This window comes from Enoplosus armatus, chromosome 1 (genome assembly GCF_043641665.1).
Source record: "Enoplosus armatus isolate fEnoArm2 chromosome 1, fEnoArm2.hap1, whole genome shotgun sequence".
Lineage (NCBI taxonomy): Eukaryota > Metazoa > Chordata > Actinopteri > Centrarchiformes > Enoplosidae > Enoplosus > Enoplosus armatus.
Window position 1 is genome coordinate 28,728,966 of NC_092180.1, and position 14,024 is coordinate 28,742,989.

The 14,024-nt window shown below is 43.4% G+C and overlaps 1 protein-coding gene across 1 annotated transcript in view; it reads left to right on the forward strand.

Moving 5' to 3' along the window:
* Positions 1 to 14,024, forward strand: part of adamts17 (ADAM metallopeptidase with thrombospondin type 1 motif, 17) — a 112,633-nt gene that overhangs the window by 51,438 nt on the left and 47,171 nt on the right. Inside the window, exons 8-9 of the mRNA XM_070906361.1 lie at positions 3,790 to 3,895; positions 12,216 to 12,356. Of these exons, the coding sequence (XP_070762462.1) occupies positions 3,790 to 3,895; positions 12,216 to 12,356 (247 nt within the window). The remainder of the gene's footprint in view (positions 1 to 3,789; positions 3,896 to 12,215; positions 12,357 to 14,024) is intronic.

Sequence of the window (14,024 nt, forward strand, 5' to 3'; positions counted from 1 at the left end):
TAACAGGCCTACTTAATTTATCTTGCTTTTATTGTCTTGTGAAGCACTTTGTAACATCTGTTTTGAAAGGTGCTATATAAATAGAAATATATATTTATTATATTTGATTGATATTTGAGCCTGTGAAATGAAATCATATTTGATTTAAAGGAGAGAGAGAGACCCCCGCTGGAATAAAGACAAGTGTCTTAATCCAGTGTTTCTTAGTCATCCTTGGTCCTTAGGACTCGCTGCCCTGTATGCTCCTACATGTCTTAGTTAGTAAGAACACCTGGGTGGTGGTGGTGGTGTACTGGAGCGCATTATATTCAAAAGTGTTCTTAATGTTTTATCCATCCCATTAGCAGGAGGGGGGGGCAAAATAATAGCAACACTTTTTAATATAATTCACTCCAGTACACCACCACCACCACACAGGTGTTCCTACTAAAGTGCTCAGTAAGTGTATAATTTGGTATTCTTATTGTACAACCATATCAATAAAACAACAAATTTTATATAACTACCACCTACAGTATCTTCATTACAGCTCAGTTAAAGGAAATGTTTTCTATGCTGCAGATACCTAGCCATTGGTGACTCATTCAGGACCATCGCAAACAGCTTCTGGGTTGGGGTCTGCACTGTCTCCAGAGTTGTCCCTGATGTTGCCATGGCTATTTGCGACTGCCTCATGGAGGAGTCTGTGGCTGTGTCCACCACAGAGGACTGGAGGGCAATTGCAGAGAGGATTGAGGAGCGGTGGAATCTTCCTCTCTGCCGTGGAGCCCTGGATGGAAGGCATGTTCTGAGGATCCCAGTTCTTCAACTACAAGGGAACATTCTCGTTAGTTCTCTTGGCAGTTGTGGATGCCCAATATTGTTTCTGGGTGATTCTAATCGGGGGCTACGGAAGAATGAGCGATGGTGAGATTCTGGCCAACTGCCTGCTGACCTGCCACTTCCAGAAGCTTACCACCGAGGACCCCAGCAGACACACGTCTTTGTTGAGGCCTTTCCACTCAGGAAGAATCTCATGAGGCCATTCCCCGGGCGCATCCTTCCAGGAGAGCGCTGGACCTTCAACTACCGTCTGTCCCAAGCCCGGCTGGTTGTGGAGAATGCCTTTGGGACCCTTTCTTACCAGTGAATGATGTACAGGCGTGCGATTGAGGTCCATCAAGCAGTTGCAGAGAAGTTTGTGAAGGCTCCCTGTGTTCTCCACAGGACAACCCATACAACTGCAGTGAGGGGGAGCATCCCGGTTTGTGAGGAGGAGCCACTGCCTGTTCTGGGAAGACTTGCTGCCGACAACTCAGCAAGAGAGGCCATCAGGGTTAGGGAGACCTTCACATCCTACTCCTCTGCAGAGGGAACTGTCTCATGGCAACACACTGTGCAGTGCACAAGCACACCCTAAACGGCTCTTTTAAGAGCCACCCACACATTACTATTGAGCAAACCTCCTGCAATATTACTGTATTGTCTATCAGCCCTAAAACTAATATACCTGTGCTTGTGCATGCTAGGTCATCAATTCATATTCATATCATAGAGAACGTTGTGTTTGCTTTTATTTTTATACATGATGTATTACTATTGTGAGGTAATGCAGCTTTAATTTGGTATGTCTACACTGCATTACAACACAATTACAATTGTACTGTATTGAAAATTGTATTTGCAAATAAAGAACATGAGGTATGTCACATTTTAGTCCTCAAGGAAATACATTTTTTAACAAGTCTTAAACAGACAGGCAGACAGGGATTGACTGAAGAGTTAATAATGGAAAGTCTGGTTCGTTCTCTGCAAATAATGTCCTATGCTAGTTGTTCAAAATTGAGCACCCACCACAGCTCCTTCTGCTGGGGGCGACAATCTTTGTAGGGGAGGAACCAGGAGGAACAAGGAACAACTCATTACATCAGTGCAATGGTTTGTAAAGTTATTATTTGTTAAAATACTTGAAATCAAGAAACAGACCAAAACACATGAATCAAACATGAAAGGCAATGAATACAGTACTTGTCATAGTGAAAAAGATACCATTCATGGAGAAATTAGGAGCAGCAGGACTTTCAGACTCAGCCTCACTGCCCTCTGATGACTGATCTGGCTTGTCTGTAGTGACAACGTAACAAAGGCGTCTTTGTTGTTTGTTTGGCAGCACCTAAAGCATATTACAAATGCACCCATACAGTTTCAGCAATGATAATATCTAGCCTTTGATTTTCTCACGGCCTTTTAATGCAGTAAGCCCTTATTGTACTCTGCGGCCCTGTCTTGCTCATCCCCCCGCCCCATGTTACTGCTCGTCTCTCTCAGGGTAACAAAGGGGTCGAGGAAAGACAGGACCGGAGAGCGCTTCCTCCTTTTAGCTGGCCCTGCTGCTGACCCACTCCTCTTTCTGTCCGCCTCCTTTCTCCTCTCCCTGAGATATGTGTTCCTTAAGTGCCTCCATTTTCTGCGTCAAATCTCATCTGACAAGAAATGCACGTAAACATGGACTGTGGAATCTAAATCGCTGTGGGTGGCATGGTGGCGCAGCACTACCACACGGGAGGTAGAGCAGGGTAGAGCAGGTTGGGTTCAATCCCCGGCTCCCCCCATCATGTCGAAGTGTCCTTGGGCAAGACACTGAACCCTAAGTTGCTCCCGATGGAGACCAGTACCTTGCACCTTCTGGCAGCTTGGTTGCCATTGGTGTGTTGCCAGTGAATGTGTGAATGCATGGGTGAATGAGACCTTAACTGTAGAACGCTTTGGGAACCGTGAAGGTTGAAAACCATTTAAGCCAGACAAGTCTACCAGGAGAGCCAGCAGTTGTACCAACGGTTGTGAAGGCTAGGATTAACTTGGTTCATCATAAAGTAGAACCGATAGCTCGAATCAAGTAAAAAGACTTACCATGTAGTCCCACTTCGTTGCTCACCCTCCTCCAAGCAAGTTCTTTTTTTATTTCGATCTCTGTACAGATATCAGCTCGCATCATACAGCTCTGGATGACCACAAACTGCTACAATGGTTTTGTCCTCCATTTCTGATCCAATGTCTGGACGTCAGAGACGTCAGGAGAATCTCAATGCTGATTGTCGCGTTGTTCGCGTCATCTTCATGCACATCCCATGTTTCATAAAACTTGAAATATTTCCTCATTTTATGTAATATTTTCTCACCTTCATCAAATGTGCGGCTGAGTTTGTGAAGAAGGGAAGAGTTACCACTTCAGTACTTTTCTACATATAAGGTCAGAAGTGGGGTCTGTGGGACTGCAAACAAGGGGGAAATAAAGCCAATCACAACAAAACAGGATGTAAGAAAGTTGAAGAAAGTGTTCTCATTTCATACTTCTCACAGTAACACGTAATCTCGTAATGTCTATTCAGGCAAAGTGTCTGTAGCCCACTGTCACTCTATATCATAAAGTGAAGTGAAACAGTTACTGTGGGGAATGTAATTAAAGCAATACACCCGAGTAGCGTTGCGGTGGTGCTCTGGGTGGAATCCAACACTCAACTATCAATCAAAACCTTCTTTAGGTATCCATGTCAGAACTCCCATTAACCCTGTGTATCAGTTTAAGAGAGGCCATCTGAATCTGAAGCAAAAAAATTAGGGAGAGGTGGTATAGCTTAAAATCTAAATGACAATTTTTGAATTTTGGCCCCACTGTGATACATTCATATACAGTGGTAGTGATAAGAACTGCCCTCTTCCAATCGTATCAGAAAAAACAATACATGGATCTCAACTTTTATCCAACGTAACGTTATTTATGAAACTCACTGTCATGTCACTGTGTTACAGGTATTGCTTATCTGGGCGGTGTATGCAGTGCCAAGAGGAAGTGTGTGTTAGCAGAGGACAACGGACTCAACTTGGCCTTCACCATCGCTCACGAGCTGGGACACAAGTAGGTTTCACCATGCTCAAGTTTTAAACAGGTGCACGTCGACAATGGATGCATGTTATTAAACTGCTACGCTAATTGTCCATGACACTGTTGGGAGAATACTGTGAAAGTGTTCTCATGGTTTACGAGTCCGGAGCCGAGTGTGGAGGAAGCGCAGGGTACCGGAGTTCAATTTCCTCCCGTCTTGATAAGGCAAACACATCATTCTATTGAAAAGCTTCTTGAAGTTAAACATCAATTCAATTTTCATTAACCCTTAACTTGTCAACAATTAAACAGTAGGGATTTGGAGTCAGGTCTCTGCATTGGCTTTACAGTTATGGTTACTGCATGTGTAACAGCAGAGGCCCCTAACCCAAATTCTTCCTTGGCTCACACCCTATCTAGCCACCAAATGGAAATCTGTTCTTACTTTGAGATATAATTAGAGGGGTCATGCTGGTGACTATATCCAATGTGGACTTTGGTAAAGACCTTGTTCCACCTCCGCAACGTCAACAGTTCAGACAGACCCAGCTTTCCAAAAACCTCTGACTATGTGAGGGTTGGAGAGTCTCACCCAGCAAGCGAGCTGTATTTGGATGCATTCTGTGCTTCGACTGCTGAACAGGTTTTGTGTCTTTTGTCCACAAACAGAGGACGAGTTCCCTGAGTGATGTTTGCTGTGACAACAAACACTGAGTCTCGGCCTGATTTCAGGCAGACTGATTTCCTAACTTACCAGAAACTCCAGTTTCTCTTCTTTTCATCCATACCCTTGACTTTTCCTCTTTTGTCTCTGTACATTCATGGAGATATAAAACTTGGAATGATAACAAATGAAATATTGTCCATTCAAGCTTCCCCCATGGTGCCCTAGAGTAGATTTGCTTCTGGTCATCTCCATTTACATCATTTGGTTTGTATTTATGCTACCTCTGTCTACTTTTGGTGAGTGTGCATGCTTGTCTCGGTTCAAGGATCGTCTTTGGTGTCGGGTACGAGAAAGGTGTCATGTTGTCCGTCCTAAATACAACCACCACGTGACGACAATTGGGCCAGTCCCTCATGACATTCAGAGCATTTTAGTGAAGCTGAACTAAGGTTAGAGAGATTATAGGGCCAAGGAGTTAAAAGTCTTTTGCACTTTATTATTTTATTTATAGATAAATATGGGTTCTGGGCTTGGTAGATGCAGATACTCAATATTAAAAAGCAAAAAAAAGTGGCTTGGACTTCCATTTGAGCCAAGCTCAGCAGATTATTTCTTCACTCTGTGCTGCAGTAAGATGTTTGTTAAATCTGGAAACAAGCAGTCTGCACGTAAATCCTTCACTGACAGCCCAGTTACACAGAGCGAATGCCAAATGCACCTGAAAATCATGCCAGAGTGTATGAAACAGTGTGGCAGCTTTATGGCTGTGCCAGGCCCCTCCGGATTTATCACAATTTTCATCGAGCAGCTCTGCTCATGCTTTTGCAGGCCAGGAAAGGCAACAAGCTGGACGTTAGTGTTACAAAAGCATACACGCCCCCCCCCCCCCACACACACACCACAAGGAATTATTGTCTTGTGTGTCAAGTAGCTATAAAAGCACCAAGGTGCTCGTATAAACTCTGAGTTTAGGCTGGCATTGTATTGAAGTTTTAATGGGACCATGTTCCAGAGTCAGAGCACACTAGATTATATTGGATGGAAACTGGAATACACACATTTATGCACCTATACATACTGCATGTATACGTATACATGTTCAGCCTGTAATGTTTGCCATGATCCCTGTTGTAGTTCAGCTTTGGGTTATCAAATATGTTGTTTACCTTGAAATATGGCCCGATGTCCCTCTGGATTTTCACTGTCCGTTGTCTTTTCTTATCCGGTTTGTGCACAAGCAAACACAGGGAACTCCACACACTGGAGCTGGGGGATATTAACCCATTTTCCAATAAATAGGCGTAAGACACAAGCACAACACGCGGTTTTAACTACTTTCCACTCTCTGATATGAAAATCCCCACGCTCACGTGCTGACGAGCATAAAGTGTTACCCTGGTTACATGATTGTCTTGCAGAAAATTCCACACCACATATGCAGATCGCTTATTATAAGACAGCTTCCTAGACAGTTCACAGTCAGCAGATAGATCCCGAATTAAACTAAAAGCGAACCAAGCAGGAAAATGCGCCAGAGTTTGTTTGTACCGAGTCAGACAAGTTAGCTGTGAAGTCACCCTAAGAGGTTTAAAATGTATTTCTTTTTCACCATAGCAGGACTGATTTTTGGTCCTGACTGAAATTAGGCAATTATGGTAGTGAATATTGTCATGAAGATAGTTGAAACACTGATGAATCTGTGTTATGGAAACATCCCTAGCTGCATGACATGTTTTGATGTCTGTTTGCACCTGAGTCGCGGGTACTGCGGGTATTTCTGACAGAATGCGTGGTTAATGTTGTGAAACTGTCGCAGTTCAGTCAGGTTCCACCCCAGGTGCAAACAGCCATAGCCGGGTGTAAATAGCCACATTGGCTATTCCACCCTGGGTGCAAATAGCATTGTTGGCTAATGACACCTGGGTGCAAATTGCATCTACCTTAATTTTATCGTCATACAGAGATGATTGACTTTAGTGGATGTGTTGAACTTTGATTGAAGTTTGATTACATACAGCCATATAATGACATCTATGTGAACAGTGAGGGTATATAGTATATATTTAATGTCTAGTGGAGTGTTTAAGATAATCTGGTTTGGCCTGAATGGTCCTGGCCCAGTTAGACGGTTATCAGACTCTGAACTATTCCCTCTGCCTCGAAGGCACTGCACTATCCTCTGCAGTGGATGAGGATGAGTATAAAATGTAATTCTATATTACTTTCATTTCAACCAGGGGAAAAGAGTCTGCACTTGTAATTTATTAGTTTCTGAGTCTGTGCCTGGAGTTCAGACTTGGTTGTTGTTTTTAATTTGCAAATGTAGGTCATGGCTGTAGGTCATGGCTTTGGGTGGAAACACACACGCACACACTGTAACTGTGCCCAAGTGAAGTCTTCCCTCCTTCTTCTGTTGCTCTCTATTTGTGTCTCTCGCACAGACATTGTGTGTGCACAGATGCACTGTGGGTAAGAGATCCTTCCTGTCAGAGCCCTTCCCTCAGGCTCTGACTCTGCTCCATCAATATGCTGCAGGTGTGTTTCTCTAAGGTTCGCTGCACTATATCGGTTTTCCATCGTGTTGTAAATATGTGTCCTATAGCTGCATGCTTACAGTTTGCGTCAGTTGCTTCGGCACAATTCTCAAATCACATCATCATTTTTTAACACACTGTTTAAAATAGTCACATCTTCCATACCATTCTCTCTCAGTACAATACACGACATCCTCTCGCTTTCGCAGAGAATTCAAATGTACAGCATAAGCACAGTTATCTTCAGTTGACCCAGTGATGTAAGTATTAGTGTGTGTGCATTCTCAAAGTTAGAAATTCAGTGACAATCAGCGTCAAATTAGAATACAATATTGTTTGTAGTGCAGCCTAGTTGCTAGCGCCTAGTCCGCTTGCTAGCATCAGCCTGTTTTCAAACATTTTATCAACAACATGGCTGTGTGTGAGAACTGTAATCTGGACTACTCATGATTGGAAGGCAACAACCACCGACGGGAGCTTCAGCCCAGTCCAAGCATATCAACCTCCTTCTGGCTATCACAGGCCGCAGTCTCACAGCCAAGCGGACTCGAATGGGAGCCAGACCCAAGTTCCCAGTTCTTACCTCCACACTCTATCATAGTTTATGGCGGAATTAACTACTCTGTAATTGGTGTTTGAGGGTCCGGAAAGCCTCGTCAGCATGGGGGTTCCACAGAAACCCGGTGCCTGGGGATGTGAGGGCATGAAAAGAGGCAGCAACAAAACTGTAGTTTCTAATAAACTGTCTGTAGAAGTTAGCAAACCCCAGAAATTTTTGTAATTGCTTACAATCTGAGGGAACAGACCAGTCCGTGACAGCACTAACCTTGACTGAATGTTCCCTGGTGAAATGATGAATCCCAGGAAGGAGACGGAGTGCTGGTGGAAATCGCATTTCTCCATCTTGACATACAGGTGGTTGGTTCTCTTACAGCCGCTGAAGAACCTGACGGACGTACTGCACATGTTCCTTTTCATATCTGGAAAAAATGAGAATGTCATCCAGGTACACAAAAACAAAACGGCATGTTACCATCGTTCACCATGCCCTGAAACACCGCTGGGGCGTTAGTGAGGCCAAATGGCATTACCAGGTACTCATAATGACCACTGGGCGTGTTGAAGGCTGTCTTCCGCTCGTCTCCCTTTCTGATCCTGACTACATGGAAGGCGTTTCGAAGATCTAACTTGGTGAAGATGGAAGCTCCTAGTAACAGTTCAAAAGCAGAGGAGATGAGTGGAAGGGGGTACAGAATCAGAATCAGAAATACTTTATTGATCCCCGGGAAAATTATACGTACCTGTTCTTTATGGTAATGTTGTTGAGACCACGGTAGTCGATGCAAGAGTCTTGTCCTTCTTACTCACAAAGAAAAATCCAGTCAGTAATTGGGACAGCGATAGGCGAGGTTACAGACCTGATAAATGGGGAATATAACCACACCGAGTTCAGGGAGGTGTACCAGTGGGAGGAAGTTGTGTATTTTTGTCTTTACTTTAACTTTGTGTGAAGGCTTAAAGCAATATATGAGTCTGACGCGAATGTTGTTAATGTTAATCTCACTTTCAAACGTATATGACTGTACATCTGTTACATTTGCTAGCTGGAATGTTAGGGGTCTAATAAAGTACTACATCACCTTGATAGCATGGCGGCACGGATTGTGTTCCTCCAGGAAACACATCTGAATGTGTCCAGCCATACTAGAATATGCAGGAACTGGGTATCTCAATCCTACCACTCGCTGTTTAACAGTACAGCACAAGGTGTTGCTATTCTCATCCATCGCTCCATTCCATTTATTTCCTCAAACATAATAGCAGACCGCGACGCTACATTATTGTGTCAGGGACATTGTATAACACTCCACTGATTCTAGCAAGTGTATATGCTCCTAACTATGATGAAGAACATTTTTTGTTAAGCTCCTCTTTACCTAATATTGACTCGCAACACCTTATTATTGAGAGACTTGAACTGTTGTCTCACACAATTTGGACACATCCTTTAATAAAATAACTGCTAATTCTAGATCTGCAAAAGTGATAAATACTTTTTTTTTAATGCCGTTACAGATATATGGTGTTGTCTGAACCCCAATACTCATGGATATTCATTTTTTCTCCAGTCCATCGCACATTTTCCCATATAGATTACTTTCTTGTTGACCATCCATTCAAGCAGCGGTTTTACTTGCGACCTCCAAGAGATTAATAACGCTTTTCAAAATGTCTATGCATAGACCAAAAGCCTAGTAATGATGATCTGCACACATTTTTTGAAAATCTTCCTATACCTAAAGTGGCCACTGATATAGCTGAAATTCTTGACAGCCCAATAACACTAGCAGAGATGACCGAGGCAATTACAGCCATGCAAAGTGGTAAGACTCCAGGCCCTGATGGCTACCCAGTGGAATTTTGATGAGAAAGATTCTCAGGGACGCTTGCACCACTCCTTCTAAACATGCATCCAATCACTTGGATCAGGAATTCTTCCAAAAACATTACATCAGGCCCAAATGTCCCTTCTCCTTAAAAGAAAGGAAGAAAGGAGGAAAGTAAAGAAAGAAAGGACTGTCACGCCCGGCCTAGGGGAAACCTGAGCGCAGCATAAAATGACTCCTCTCTTTCCCCACTCCCAAGGATGACCAGTGCCACAACAACTGCAGTCCAAACAAATTGATTTATTCCTTAGGCCTGGTAGAATCTGCGTCAGGGAGGGCACGGCCAAAACAATAAACAAAACAATCCTTAATATTACTAACTTATCTACCTTCAACAGAGGACAACAAAAGGAAATACAGGGCTCTTACCTACCTCCCTAACATAAACAGGAGAAAAGGGAATATAAAAAATTGCCCCCCCCACAGCTACCTGGACTGCTAATTCAGAAGATATGTGTGTACAGTATATGGTCTACAATAGAGCTCAGTCAAATGACACTAGCACAGTCACTTGGCAGCACAGCACGGTCTGGTTGGGAGTCAGGAAAAGAGGCGGAGTGAAGCCTGCATCTGCAGGTGCCATTTAAAAGTAGGCACCATTAGTCTCCTGACTATTCACCAGATACCACCTGCAACGCAACCTACTGAGGGCACAGAAATACAGTCGCTCTCAGTTAGAAATTATGACTCAGGGTCATAACAGGACCCTCACTGTTGTGGTTCTTCTTGTGGATGGGAAAATTATCACAAAGGTTCTCGTCCGCCACTTAGGGAATATATAATATCTTTAATTATGCTACTGTATACATCTCCAGTCTCTCTCTTTAATATGCACTAACAATACCTCCTCTAGATATTTCCAGGTAGACCGCGGTGCAATACAGGGCTGCCCTCTCTCACCCTTACTTTTTGCCATAGCCATTGAGCCTTTATCACTTATCACTCCGACACAACACACAAATAACACGTATCATCAGAAAAGGACAAGAGCAAAAAGTTTAATTGTATGCAGATGACATGTTTTTCATATCCTAGAACAGTTTCATGACTTCTCAGGCTACAAACTAATTCTACAGAAAAGTGAGTTGTTTCCCATTAATGAGGCTGCCCGTCAATACTCTTCTCTTCCTTTTAAGGTAACACATAAGTTTGTGTATCTCTGTTTGTATTACGGATACATTCTCAAAGCTTTTCTCAGCAAACTTTCTCCCTCTTATTGGTCAGACAGAGCGACATCCATAATGTCTGGGAGGCATGGCAGCACCAGACTTTTTAGCATACTACTGGGCATCTAACATACGTCCCATTATGCATTGGCTATGCGAATACCCAGGTCCACCATGATGCACCATCATGGTATACTCTTGAATCCTTATCTTGCCTACCCTCCTCTTTGCCAGCCTTAGTGTACTCCTCAGTCTCTACTTCCTCAGCACGTTTCACCAAAAATAAAGTTGTGAAATCAACCATTAAGATCTGGACACAGATGCGACGTAGGTGTGTTTTCCTCATTTGAACAACTCTGTAGTAAATTTAACATCTCTAGAAACAATTTATTGCAAGTCTGAGACTTTGTATGCAAAACTCTGCCCCAGTTACCTGCCTTACCTTCATGCTTTCATGCAGCGGCCGGAATGATATTCAGAGGTATAATTTCCGCATTGTATAGCAGGATCACACAGGTGCGCCTCATATTAAGGCAGATTGGGAATTGGATCTGGGATCTAATACAGAGGAATATTTTAAAAAGAGTTCATACCTCCTCAATCTGTGCCAAGCATGGCATAATGCAGTGCAAGATTCTGCATTGCACCCACTTGCACCCAAAACAAAAAATGTCTGAATACTTCCCGGATGTTAGTCCCTCATGCAACCGCTGCATCTCATCTCCCACTACTCATGCCCATATGTCCTGGTCCTGTGCTAAGTTTCAAGAACTTTGGTCTCTCATATTTAAAACAATATCCGAATGCCTGAACAAAACTATTGACCCATGTCCATTCATGGCCATCTTTTGTGCCCCTCCACACCCCTGCATATTGTTTAAGACTCAAGCCAACTGAATCGCTTTTTGCTACTTTACTTGCTAGACACCTAATCTTACTTAAATGGAAAGATGCACACCCACCTACCTTCACTCACTGGATCAAAAATGTGCTGCACTTTCTTAAGCTAGAGAAAATAAAATATTCACTAAGGGGCTCTGCAAAGACTTTCTATAAAGTATGGGATCCCTTTCTTGACCATATTAAAGAGAAAATCCATTTACCCTCTGTTCCATAAAAAAGAAAAACCCTAAATAAGCCATGCTCGCTTAATTCAGTTCTCTCTGCCCTGCATTTGAGTTTTCTTGTGTTGCTTGGTCCCTACATGTCAGAATCTGCTGCTTTTTCCTGTGGTGTGCCTCAGGGTTCTTAGGTCCTATATTATTTGCTTTGTATATGCTTCCCTAAGGTCATATTATTAGCAAATTTAAAGGTATCTGATATCACTGTTGAGCTGATGATATCCAGCTGTATGCCTCTTTCAACCCGGTTGAGACCGACAAACCGACTGTTTTGCCCAATTGCTATTGTGACCTTTGAAAAGTTCCAAAATAATTCAACTTACTTACTTACAAAATAAACTTTACTACCTTACTTTTTTTGAGAACCAGCTCTACTTCTCTTTGACACAGTGTCTATGTTTCCATGTCTTGTCTTCAGCATGGGAATGAGCCATGACGACGACCACGCCAGCTGCACTGGTCACTCCCACATCATGTCTGGTGAATGGGTGAAAGGGAGAAACCCCAGCGACCTGTCCTGGTCCTCCTGCAGCCGCGATGACCTGGAGAACTTCCTCAGGTGAGACACAGTTAGATGACCCTGAGGTCTTGAAGACGTTTTTGCTCTCCCATGCTGTATTTCAGTGTTGGTTTCCCCTTTCCCTCCCTGATGTAAGCAGTGGTGTGTGGAAGTACAATCAGGATGTTGTGTGCTGAGATTTTCAAATTTGTTAACAGAGGTGCAGATGTTAAATCATGCATTCAGATATTGATATAGTGAAATTTGTCCTTCCTTTGGTGCTCCCTATGGAACCTTACAATGTTCAATATAAAAAAGACATTATGCAGTAAATAATCCTATGAATAAATTGTTTAAATAGAATAAAAGTTACCTCTTACCTCTTATAATGTCATGTTTGTTGTTTATATTTCATGATGTCACTTTTCATAACAGTCACCACCCCCTCAAGCTTTCAGCCAGTCACTTACCCCCTGCCTCTCTGGAGCTAGCAAGCTCAACAACTGCTAATAATTGTAGCCAGTTAGCTCCTGTTAGCTGGAGCAACAACCATCCTAAAGTTGGTCTGAATCAACCTACTGCTGCTGTAAATAAATACAGTATAGACACAGTAACTGAAGCTCTTTAGCTTTTAACAAAGCTGCACATGCTACCTACCTACCTAGGCCGGTTTTGGAGCTTAGATTATTTCTTAAACTTAGTTGCTGCCATTAACACTCCTCAACGTTAAAGCTGAGTAACAAACCAAGCTCACAGTCACACCTCCTTCTCTGTCTCTCTCCCTTTCCCTCTTTCTGTTCCATTCACACACATGCACACACCCAACTGGGCTGCCAAGTGTGCAGACAGTGTGCACTCTCTGTGGGGCCTGTATAAGCCGCACCACTGGGAGTCCATGGTGGCCTTTTTAACTATAGCATAATGGTGACTGAATGGAAAATCTCACTCTGTCCTGCTCTGCCAAGGAAAGGCCACTCCAGCATCTGATTGAATTCTGGAATAGCACACAATAGTGAATGTGACTACACACACGCCTGCACCCCAGCTAGCAGGGAACGTTCCCATAACATCCCCTACAAGTTTTGCAAATGTCACCGAAGTAAAGTTACACAGAAACATCAATATAATGCTCTAAGAATGTTTAAAATTTCAAGGGATGTTCCTGCAACGCATGTTGACAGTGGCAGGCGTACCATGTTTTAATAGCATTGTCGCGACGTTGTCAATTTAACAATCCTAGTAGAACGTTCCTGCAAGATCCCAAGACCATACACTGGAGTCGACTTTCGAACTATGCCCACTATTATTTCTATTTTGGAGACAATGTCGGGAACAGAACATCCCGCTTTGTGGGTTCAACAGAGGTCTGGTGTGTGGTGGCAACATGTCCACATGACCTGGTGAGATCGGTAATGACCTTTTTGGATGAGGAAGTTCATGCAGCTGTGTGACGTCCTTCCATCCTTCCTTTAAAGCTTGTGATAGGATGGAGATGGGCTTGCTTCCTGCGTACAGTAAATGGACTGAGCAGTTTTGGGCAGCGGCTCTGCAGCTCTGTGCAGTTCTCTGAACGTTAGTGGTGTCTCTTCGTGGGCAGTGTTGTGCAGGGGAGGCCCCATGAATCAGAAATAGTGAGGAAGAGGAGGAGGGGGAGGAAGTTGTAGGTGTGAGGGCGTGTGCTGCTGGGACAAACGCACCATGACATCAAACAGGCTGCCCATCATTTGC